We start from the raw sequence: 12,092 nt of genomic DNA on the forward strand, positions 1-12,092 counted from the left end.
AATTGGAACTGCATTCTTAAAGCCTTTGAGTCCTGATACTTACTTGACTCAATTTCACAACATGGTTAGCTAGCTACTTAGAGGCTACCTGCTAATAAGGAGTATAATTTAAGAACTAAGCTCGATATAAATTACTTCCTTTTTAATAGCCTTTAGATTTTGTTTGTATGTGATTCATTGTTTGCTGTGAATACCTGAGCTTAGGGAATGGCATCGCTTAGGATGATTCTTTGTTCTCTATATCTACAACTTCTAGCGATGTTATCCAAATGGATAATACACGCGCTCTGTCCTCTGGGCGTCTTCCGCTGCCGTCCACTAGTTCTTCTAGGAGAGTATCAGTCGAATCATCCAGGGGTTGATGTAGCAAAGACGCTCTTGGGAGTCGTCAACAACAACCCTGATGCATTTACCCAACACGAGGCGCAGGAATAAACTCAAAGACGGTTTCATTAAAGCTGTTGATGACAAATGTCTCATTGTTTCGCGCAATACGAAGGTCTTGTTCAATGCTTATATTTATAAGTACGAAAAGAGGCTTTAAAGGCTATTTACAAAGGCCTGATGAGGTCATATTGAAGACTATCACGAGGATACGGAAAAACTCCAGAACCCAGCTTTCGAGAGAATTCCGAACGAAAATCCTAGAAACGTCCTGTATACTCTTTCAGACACCTTGGAGCAGTTTTGAGGCCCGGAGTCCACCTGTCCAAGGCTGTTCAAGTGCCATTACGATCGAGCGACCCGTCAGGTATAGAGCGGATTCAGGTAGAGAAGTGAAGGCCACCACCAGAATCAGAGTCTGGAAGATTCACGCTTTTCCCATAATCAGTCTGCGTCTTGCAGTCAGACAGCACACAGAAGCTTCCTCTGAATCTGACGAGGAGGTGTCAGCTAAGCCAACCGACCTTCCACGCCTGACTTCTGCTTCCGTCCTTAGTCTCTGGTCGATGAGTATCACCCAAGTATTCTGTAACGTGTCGAATAAGAGGTCCGAAATGCTGCTGCTGTTACTACTGCTTCAGCCGAGCGAGTTGACATTCTGATCAGCATGCGCGACTCCCAGTAGAAATGGCACGAATCACGGTGGAGAAAGATGATTGAACTGTATGAGAAGCAGTTTGCGTTGAAAGGGCAGTTACAGGAGCTAATGTTATTTAATGTGATCAATACCTCCCAAGCAGCAGCGGAAAGCCGCGCAGCTAAATCAGAGGAAACTCTTGCATCTGCGTCTGATTACGAAGTCTACATCACCTCTTTCAGTAAGGATAGGGCAAGCGTCTCTGCGGTATAAGGCCTGCTGCTTTGGGAAATCGGACAGATGAGGTAGATAACAGTTCATTTCCCATGCGAGCTTGACAATAATGAATGTATATAAACCCCAATGAAGAACCTCAAACAAGATGAAGGCGCGGGCTTAAATGGCCTTGAAGACTCGTGTCATATATCCCACACTTAAGTGAACAGTACATGTGATGAGTACTATGTGGATGTGATCTTCCTTCACATCGTCTCCCGCTCCAATATTCTCTTCTACCCTTGTCTCTCGTTTCTAGGTTGTAAGTATTACACTTGAGTATTTGGAATTCCACATATAACTTATCTTCCAGGCGCATTAATAACCCAACCTTAGGTATGCTTCATAACCTGATCGGCATACCAAGAAACAAGAACAGACTGGACATGACTGCCAGAAGAAGAGAAAGTCAGTGCGTACTGCTAGAAAGACTTAGGTACAATCACCACAACCACATCTTATAACCCCTGCGCCAGGAAACAAAGCAAGTGCTATTTAACACCTCACTATGCGGAAGCATTGAGAGATATTAAACCAGACAAACTCTCGGAAATCGCACCAGATGAGGCGGTTCATGGGTGAAAAAGTTCCAGCCATGCATCGGATCGGAGTAAGAGCAGATCCGCTGTCTACATAATCCGCAAGAATTATGCTTCAGTAATACGGCGGCGGCTAACCTATAGGGAGATTAGAGAAGGTGTTGAGAGAAATTTTAACACTCTAGGACAGCTTCTTGATTGCAGTAGCTGGAATCCTTCCAGACACGATGATAACCACTGAACCGGTGTCACATATCTGCAACCCTCCGCCGATCTTCAGCCCTCGTCGTCCCGTATCCCAGTCATCCCATGTGTATTCCAACAAGTACCGCCCACCGGGGTCACTTGAGAACAGATATAGACGACTGAGTAAAAGACGGCTCCCGGTGAAACTACCCGCCGCACGAAGCGCCCGGCTTTTGGCTCTTTTCTAATCAGGTCAGATGAAGAGTGAGTGATCTGATCTTGCCGCAAAACAGAAAAAAGCCCTCGCCTACCTTGATTCTTATACCCCCAGAGTCCAGCCACCAGTTTTCGAACAGCTTCCCAAGTGCTTCACGCCGACTTCTGAAAAGCAGGAATAGATAGGCTTTCCTGACTCGAGAGAGAATCCCGGCTGCTGTTATATTTAAACACGTCCTCTTCGCCACAATGTTGCGCTTGAAACAACTCGAATGGCGGGCATCCCGCGTCAGGCCCGGAATTCTTCACCAATACATAAGCATACTTAGGCCTAGAGGGGGAACCGCTTCTTTCAGATAATGGTCGCCTCCTAGGTTTTTCAACGCGAGCTTAGTGCCAATCAACACCCACAAGCCATTCTTTAACACCACCACTCATCATCATCCCTATCATCCACCACCTATTCACTAACTGAATCATTGGTGCCAAGCTCCAGGCAGCTTGACCCTGCTTCATGCCCAAACCCCCGGAACAAGCGTGGACTTGCTGACGCCCAAGATCATCACTTATCCAGACGACCGCAAAGCTCAACAAAAGTACTGCTCCCGGACGACTTTGGGATATTTCGCACAACACAGAGATTGGCGTTAAATAGGGACACAGGGTCTCAACCGGTATAAAAGCCACATTGATCTGCAGAAAGCGGGATTCCTCTCGAGAACAAAGCATGAAGTTGTGATAGGCTCTTTCGTCACTGGTTCGGAGACGGCATCAGCAGGCAGATCCCTCCAGCGAAGCGAGAACGCGAGAACCTAGGCACCGAGCGGCGTAGGGGTCATCATCAAAGCAGCAGTCGAGAACCTGGCATTCTTCATCTCTCTTATCCGTCCAGTATTCATAATCCTCATACCCCATACAAACGAAGTAAGTCTAGCAAAAGCGAGGCCAGAACAATAAAGACTCTGCTGAGCCAACAATGAGCTCACGCCCAATCGACGCAGGAGAAGGTTACTGTCGCTATTTGGGCTACACTTCCGACAAAGAACACATTTGTAGAACCTCTTCCCAACGTCTCTTGCCAAGTGTGTGTATATACTCGAAATTCCCTCCGCGGATCCCATGCATAGAAAGAAACACCGAGAATCTCTCACGATCCCCCACGTCCGCGACGTCGGTAGCTATATTAGGGACACTCTTACGCGGATTAAAGTACGTCCCCAAGACATTTATTCCGTCTTTGCCGGATGTCGCAGATCGTGAGGGCGAAAGCCGACTTTGGCGAGGACGGCGGCGAGGTCAAGATCCTCACAGCTATTTGAACCATGATAGTACAAGCTCAAAGTCAAGTCAGAATACACCCGGTGGCTTGCTGTTTAACAGATCCCGATACTCGAAGACCAGAGATGCCGGGTGATGAAGAGCAGCGGTTACAAACCATTTGACAACACCCGCAGCTCAAGCTTGACGGAACATTGTGCACAAAGCTGGCGGGTCGCGGAACTCTGAACTGCTATCGAACGTACAAGTGGCATCACGAAGGAAACCCTGGGCCCAGATCTAGCTGTGTAGGGACTCTTCCACCAGATCCATTCATCGCCTCGGTTATATACCCTTCCAATCCAAACAGAGCCTCCTCGCAACGAATCCTCAAGGTCAATACTCCAGAACCTCCAGCCAGTAATTACCCGATGAATTCCAGGGTATTGCGGTCAATCAGCGAAGCACGTCAAGACGAGTATCAATCTCTGGAACTTCAGTAGAGGCGCAGAAACCAGGCGGCAAAGCCAACCCCAGGATGCAATTGCTTGCTATGTTACCAACCACACACTCCTCTACGCCCCCTCCCGTCGCGAAAAACCTCTCGACCAGAACCCTCCCGAGACTCATGCTTCGTTTGCCCTTCTTCACCTCATGACGGATTCATGACGAGGCTCATCGAAACATTCAACATTCAACGTGAAAACGTCATACCCCTCTCCCATTCTCCCCGACGTCCATCCCTCCCACCACTGAGGGAAACAAAAATGAGATATGCTGTATGCCAAAGGTCGCAGGACCAACAAAGAATGGAAGTCCCTGCATTGTATACTATCTTCCCGACCTTGCGTGGGTATAACCTCGCACATGCAAAAAAATAAAAATCGGACAAATGAAATCAGCTCTGCGGCTGGCGGTATCGTACAGCGGAACTTAAGGCCACTTGACGTCGGAACTGGGAGCCCTACTCCTGCGTTTACTGCTCGTACTCGATGAGGGAGCAGGTGACGCGGCGGGAGCAGACACGGCCGACGGATTTCTACTAAAATTCTCCTTATTCGACATGGAGCTCTCCGATCTCACCAGAGGAGGCTGCCCAGATGAGCTGGAGCTCGTGGGTCGCGCAAAGGAGTGGCGCGGCAACCTGCTCTTGCCTGTGGGCCCGTTGGGCATTCCTGCCGACACGTCGCCACTGACGCGCCTGGGAATAGCCGTTACGCCATCTCTGCTGCGTGGGCGGTAGAGGATAGCTTCTCGCTCCTGTACCGCAGTCCGTCGTGGACTGGCCGCGACTTCGATAAACGCCGCTCCAGAGCCGGACGACATCTGCGAAAGGCGGGGATGACGTGACTGAGACTGTGTCGGGGTCGCCGGCATCGACATAGCGTGGTGCAGCCCCGGAGGCGTGTAGGAAGACTTCCGCCTTGGCCCGGATCCAGAGCGCCGCGACGCCACAGACCCGGACGAGCCCTTTCGTTCCGAGGCCATGTCGTAAAGCTCGCTCTCGTTGTGCGACTTGACAAGCTCTGACGCGAGGTTGCGCACCAGCACCGCGGAATCCTTCTCCGCCAAAGTCTGAATGGCGTCGAATAGGGAGCGTACTTGCTTGATATTCAGAGAACTGCTGCCATTGCCCATGCCAATGCTCTCAGGGTCACATGCGTCCATAATGTTACGAACGAGACGGAGAAGGTTGAGTCTGACGACTGCCTTCTTGTGTCCCAGTCTCTGTCCGATGCCGGCGAACATTTCAGGCTTCGCAAGGGAGCCAGCAATTGAGGGACTCAACCGCAGGAGCTTGAGCAGCGGCTCCAAAAGATTGGGGTCGAAGGAGTTGAGCTTGTTCGTATGGAAGCAGGCAACGATGGCATCTGTAAACTTCCCGTCGAGGAGATGGCTCTCCACCTTTGCTGTTTCCTCTTGGAGCCAGATGAAAATGGCATCCAGGGCTGTGACCTGCCAATATTGATCTGCCAGCAGGGAGACATAGAAGTCCAAACCCTTGTTCTGCCACAGATACCTGCGGCCTTTGCTTCCCGAATGAGCCATATCACAGAGAATAGGTAGGGCAAACTCCTTTGGTGGCCGGTCGGTCTGCATAATCTTCATCAGCAGGGGGATAATGCCACCGACGGCGGCGTCCTCTTGCCGCTCCTTGCTCAGGCGACACAGGTTAAACAGTGTGTTCAGGACCTGGTTAGAGATCTCTCGGAAGTGCTTGTGTCCCTTCTTCATACTGTAGCTGAGGACGTCGATGAGGAAATCGATGGCATCAGCCGTATGGAGGGTCTCTATCGTTGTAGAGAGCATGGAGAGGTTCTTGATGAACTTGAGCATCGTAATTTGGTGATTTGGCGTCATTCGTCGCAGGTCTTTCAAAACGCTCTTCAGCACCTGGCGATCAGCAACGACCTCCTTGACGTAGTTCTCGGCCTGTGAGAAGAGGTAGAAGATATTGACGATTCGGCCCTCGATGAGTTCGGACAGCTCGTCCTCGCCCTCCTCGTCGAGCACTCTGTGAAGCACCAACGCAAGAGGGTAGAGAATCTTGCTTCTGGAGAAGATTCTGCAGAAATCGTTCTTCGGTGTAGGCCCCTGGAGCTCGAAGACGTTCCAGATGCCGTTGACGCCAATCAGCACCAAGTCTCGAGCGTCGTCGAAATCTTCATCCAAGAACTCGACCAAGACGTTCAGACCTCCGGCACTGACAAACATCTGCAGGGTTAGTGTTGACGTCTGGTACATTTGACGAACGAAAGCGGCTGCTTCCAGTCTGATCTCGTTCGAGTACTGTCGAGCCGAGAACTTGGTGATGATTGGGATGCCGCCCACGAAGCACAGGTTCTCCTGAATCTCGACGTCGTCCAGAATGATCTTGAGAAACGTGAGTGCACGCCCATATAGCACATCATAAGCGGATAACTTACAGTATTGACGACTTTCAAGAGCGCCAGAATCATCTGCTGCTTGCTTTTGACGGTGCAGGGCTCCAAAATCTCAAGAATAGGCAACAGACCATGTGCACTGAGGATTAGATCCTTGACATCGTTGTTCTCCCATAACAACGCAAACTGTACTTTTGTTAGTAGGGTGACTTTGTGAGACGGATTTTAGTCTTACCAGGTCCTCGGAAAGCTCGCATAACCTCTCCTCGCCCTCTGATGTCTTGAGAGACCGAACCAGCTCTTCCACCTTTTCTGCAAGCCTTGCGTGTCGATCCCTGGCAATATTTGCTTCCAGGTCCATTTCATCCCAGCCGGGGTCCATAAAGGCGAACGGGTCATCTTCATCCTCGTCGTCTCCTAGCCAGGAGTTATTCGACATCTTAGACATCAGCATGAGGCCGCCATCTTCCGAGCCCCTGTCGCTTTCTTCTCTTTCTGTCACTGCATCTTCAGGGCCGAAAATGTCAGAGAAATCCTCATCACCCTCATCCTCGGCGAACTTCTGGATTTCGATCGATGACCGGGTTCTCCGCATGGGTCGGTCTGGCAATACGGATGGACGCAGCTTTTGACCGGTCGGCCGTCTTGAGCTTCCTGCCACTGGTAACTGTGTAGAGCGAGGTAGACTTGTGAGGTCTGAAGGGTGAAACAGTTGAGGAGAATCAACTTGCTGGTTCTTGTAAGCATTGATCCTAAACATATCCGCGAGAGACATACCTTCTTGACAAAGGGGTTCAACTTGTTATCGTTGAAAACGCCGTCATTGTCGAAGAAAAGATCCGAATAGTCTTCTGGGTTTTGCTCCCTGTATGCCAAATCCGGGGGAGCGGGGATTTCGAACTTGCTGGGACCGAGCTGTGGCTTGACGGGCGACTTTGGACGCGACGAATTCCTCGAGTGTTTCCGAGGGGTAGGTTTTGGAGGAGATTGCAGCTTCATGGGGTCTGCATATTTATCGCTCTTCTTACGGGGCGTAGGACGAATCGTCTGCTCCTGGTAGTCGATGTCGTTAAACCGCGGTCCCTTAATAGTCAAAAGCTCTCCCTCGAAGTCTTCGTCGTAGCTTTCAGAATCATTGCGGGCATCCGTGATCGAGGCGAAGGCCTTGAGCTTATCAGCAGACAGCAAGCCGCCAAAATTATCCTGTGGCTTCAGATGCGGCAGATGTAGCGCACTCGGTGAGATGGCTGTCGCAAAGTCGTTGTCCCAGTTGTCGTCGTCTATCCGCTCGTCAACATACGTCTCCCCATTCACCCGAGATCGATGACGCTCACCTGCGAGTTCAGGAGACCTGAATGCCTCCGGGGTCCGCCTCGGTTTCGCGAGGGCTAACGGGCCCTTCGGCTGTGTAGTCAGATTCGGTCGGAGCGGTTCGTTGGCGTTGAACCTCGACCCGGGATGTCCTTGCAGTCCTGGAACCCCGCTATCCGAACCCATCGACACCCTAAGTGAGGTCTCGGACGACTTGAGGGCCTTGTTCCACTGCTTGACTTCCTCCACAGCTTGGCTGAAATTAGCTGGCGGCTTGGACACGGGCGCGTCGCTCCTTCGGCACCCGATGATCCACGCGTGTCGTAAAAGTTTTCTCGCAGTCACTCTCAGATTTGGGTCTTTTTGGAAACATTGCATCAAAAAGTCTCGTGCGGCCTGCTCAATGTCAGAAAACCTCCACTTTGTCGCGAGACGAAGGGCCACAAACCGGAGAAATACCCTCAGGTAGTGGTGGGTGGTCATCGTTGACAATAGCAAACAGCGCGGGCATCGCTGCGAGGTTGTGGTACGGCGGTTTACCCTGCAGCAACTCAATGACCGTGCATCCCACACTCCAGATATCAGACGCAGGACTGGCCCCAGAAAGTTGGATGATTTCGGGTGCCATCCAATATGGCGTTCCGACGACCTGGGCCTCCTTGTCTTGCCCACCAGCAAGCGTACTCGTGGAGACTCCAAAATCAGCGAGCTTGACCGTCCCGTCCTTGGTGGTGAGAATGTTGGCGCCCTTGATGTCTCTGTGAATGACACCCTGGTCGTGAAGGTAATGCAGACCTTGCAAGACCTGGGTCATGTAGACGCCAACCAGATTCTCGGGAAACTTGCCGTAGGACTTGCATATCGAGTGGAGAGAGCCGTTCTCGCAGTACCTGCGCCGCCGTGTCAGCCATGTCCGGGGCGAAATGAGAAACTGGCATACTCAAGTATAATGTTGAGACAATCAGCCGACTTCACGAAGCCAATGTACTTGACAATATTGTCATGCTGCACCAAAGATCAGCCAAAGCGCCTTTACGATGCTGCTGTCCGAAACACTTACATGCAAGTTCTTCAGAAGATCGATTTCGGACTACACGGGTTAGCCACGCGCAAGGTTCAGACGGAAGATCGAACTGCAGCGTACCTCGATCATACGCAGCTCGCTTTTGGGCAGGTCAACAAGCTTGATCTGCTTGACCGCAACGGCCTCACCCGTGCCCCAATTGAAAGCCTTGTAGACGGATCCAAAAGCTCCCTTCCCGAGGCACTCTCCCAAACGCTAGCCCCGCAATGTTCGTCAGCCAAATATTCTTCAAAATTCCAATCTTGATCCTAGCAAAGGGCCCGTAGGCAAGCGCACGCACATAGTCCTTCAACCCCGGGTCCTGCAAGGCGGAGCTCTCTCTTGGCCCAGACTTCTCCTTCCGCGGTGTGCCTGGGCCCCTCTCGCGCGAAGCCACAACGGCTGCCCTGCCGTTGACATGGTACTGGCGGTCAACGGAGGAGGCGGCCGACGAGGGCGGTGACGGGTTGGGCATGGCTGGCGGATGGGAAGCCCGGTGCGGGACCAGGCCTCTCTCGCAGGATAAGTGTCAAAGGTTCGGATTCAAGGCCTGCGGCAGGCGGAGTGGATTCCGAAGGTAATGTGCGGTCCCCAGCTTTGCAAGCCGCTCGGGTCGATATCGAGGGTCGCGTGGTGATTTCAGTGGCGACGGTTACGGCGAGGATGTAAGGGCGCGGTGCACATTTGCCCAACAGCAGGACAGCATGCCAGTCGGTTCGGTATTTTCTGCAATCGTCTCGATCGTTCGGTCTCGTTACAGCGATCTCGTACAGGCCATGGAAATCTCGGTCGGGGTTCGGCGGGGGAGGAATAAAGAAACAGGTTGCTTGGGTCGAAGCAAGTCTCGAGACAAAGCGAAAGCGTGGGCGGCGCCGAAAAAATCTCCCAAATATTGACACAGGCGAAATACACCACTCTGGCCCTTCCAGGTTACAATGGCTGGCCAACTTCGGATTCTCGACGCAAGGGTACAAGGGCGAGGTCGGCAATCTCTGTCGTTTCTCTCGTTTCACGTAATGGAAGGTCGTCAACGGTCGTTCGGCTCGGTGGGCGGTCCGGCGGTGGCGGTGGAGGGGTTCGTTCGTCCAGCGTCCCAATGTGTGTGCCGTTGTCGTAAAGTAAACGAGTGGAATGGGGTGGTTTGGACGAACAACTTCAGCCGAAAGGAGCTGCGATGGGAAAAAAGGAAAAGGGAAGAAAATAATATTGAAGAGGACGTTTGTGCCCAGATCAGGACGAGGCCAGAGAACAGACTCGACTGGACTCTCCGACTAAAAGTGAGTGGACAAAAAAGATTGGCTAGCTGACGCGCGCAAGTGAGAGAGATTTGACTGCGAGGTGGACTGGCCTGCTGGGCTGAGGTCCAAGGTCCAAGGCCCTTCGCTGTCAGGTCCGCAGGGCAGCAATGACAACGATGGCACCTCCATTTGGACTTTGGAGAGGGGAGGGGCCACACTTTCGCGGCGCTTGTGCCACTCTTTGCGCTTTCCGCCATCACTATCACACCCACAACCCACTGTGGCCTACGGGGGGCCCTGGTAAAACACAGCCCTGGAGGGGCCTTTGGCCCTTGGGTCCTTCAAGGTTGGGCTCAGCTGGGCAGTCGATCGGTGCCGTGGCCGTGGACTCTGGAGAGCACCCCGAAAGCCGTCCATTGGCCCGTCAGGCGCCTGTCCGCTCCATTGCTTCAGCGCCTCAGGACGTGGACTCGACTCTTGACGATGGCCGAGCGGGGACCGTTTTCCAATCCTTCCCAAGGACACCCGGTCAAGATTTCACCATGTGGTGACCAGGCATTCGTGAGTTACTACTTTTAGTGACCACGCTAGAAGCTACTGACCTGAACTGGAAACACAAACCTCTCAAGAACAGACCTCTTCATCCATCATCACTTTGTCATTGCGAGCAGCCTTGCCTGAGGGACTAATTACGTCTTGAATGAGTACGTCTGTCAAAGTGGTTGACGGACATCTCGTGTCGCCTTACTCAAACCCATTCCACCGTCCTGAGTCTTCCCCAGACTTTCCAACTTTGGAACCCGGATCAGACACAAAACAACGTCATGCTCGGCCGAGCGCCGCGTCCTGAACATTCCAACCCCATTGACACATGAAAGAGAAGCAAAAAAACCCGGGCAGGCAAAGTCAACATCAACACTCGACCCCGGCGGTTATATCGGCCGCCGTTGCTGAGGTTGCGTGGTGACAATGTGTCTCGTCTAAAGAGGTCAACAAACCACCTCCCCCTGCCCGCCCTACCTACCCCTACCTCCCCCCCATGCCCACCGAGTGACCCTCTCATTACGTCTCTTTCGAGTCCCGAAGGACGCCGAACAAGGGGAAGAGACGCCAGGCGCAGTGATCAGCGCGGCAGAAAAAATAAGAAGCTAAAAGCCCCCGGACTATGACATGTGAGTGGCCAGCTCGGCGACCTGCATCAGTCTAAAGGAACGACGCAGATGTTCTGTCCTGACCGAGACGAACGTCGTTGGCGTGACTCTCTCACACTTGTCTCGATTGACATGCTGGCGAGTGACAAATGAATATGAATAGACTGTCGCCGTACTCTCTGAAGGAGATCTGACAGTATACCCAATTCCATTCTCCCAATTCTTACATGGTAATGGATAATAGCACTTCAGCCCATGCAAGTCCTTATTGGAAGAGAGCGATGTGAACAACAGCAAAACTATTATTGGGCTCGACCTAGCCAAGACAGACGGATTGACAAATGTATGGGAATACGAAAAGACCTATATAAGATCCTGCTCATCAACATTCCTCAGTACTGCTTATTTTGGGTACACTGCACAAGATGTCCGTCAGAACAAACATCGCGATGAAAACCGAGACATCCGTATGGGACTCTGGACTCTCACAACACTGTCACCGAGACACGCACAGAAGGCCGTCATGTTTGTATATTCGTGCTCACTCTGATCGCTCCATCTTTCACATACCGGGCACGAGACAAGTTACGGAAAATGAGGCAGATCAACTGTCAATTAGATAGCAGCCTTCGGCCGCTTTGCCGCCTCGTTCTCTCATCGCCTCTGGTCCCCCGTTGCGCCTTGCACCAAGCTGTTCTAGGTTCCGTACGAGAACTCGTCTGGTACTACCCGAACGCCTCTCTGCGAACAAATACACGTATTATACAACCCGTCCGTGCCGTGGCACAGCGTCGGTAATCCCGTCATAGTCAGCCCCGATCCCATATCCCCTTTAACTCCACCCGTCTTCGAAACCAAAGCGCCTGTCGCAGGAGCTTGCAAACCGCCTGCTGCTTTTGGTTGTCAACACATAAAATAAAACTGAAATCACAACACATGTTCCTCCTCT

At 52.0% G+C, this 12,092-nt stretch overlaps 1 protein-coding gene across 1 annotated transcript; it reads right to left on the bottom strand.

The window, feature by feature from the left end:
• Nucleotides 1–4,428: 4,428 nt before the first annotated feature.
• Nucleotides 4,429–9,229, bottom strand: CkaCkLH20_01788 (uncharacterized protein; the record flags this gene model as incomplete). Its single annotated transcript, XM_038884507.1, has 10 exons — nt 4,429–6,369; nt 6,423–6,566; nt 6,616–7,110; nt 7,158–7,660; nt 7,715–8,087; nt 8,140–8,581; nt 8,632–8,696; nt 8,752–8,781; nt 8,836–8,970; nt 9,056–9,229. 10 exons carry the CDS (start codon nt 9,227–9,229, stop codon nt 4,429–4,431), a joined length of 4,302 nt encoding a protein of 1,433 aa, XP_038750207.1.
• Between the last annotated feature and the right edge of the window lie 2,863 nt (nt 9,230–12,092).

Source organism: Colletotrichum karsti (assembly GCF_011947395.1).
Source record: "Colletotrichum karsti strain CkLH20 chromosome Unknown Scaffold4, whole genome shotgun sequence".
Taxonomy (NCBI): Eukaryota; Fungi; Ascomycota; class Sordariomycetes; order Glomerellales; family Glomerellaceae; genus Colletotrichum; species Colletotrichum karsti.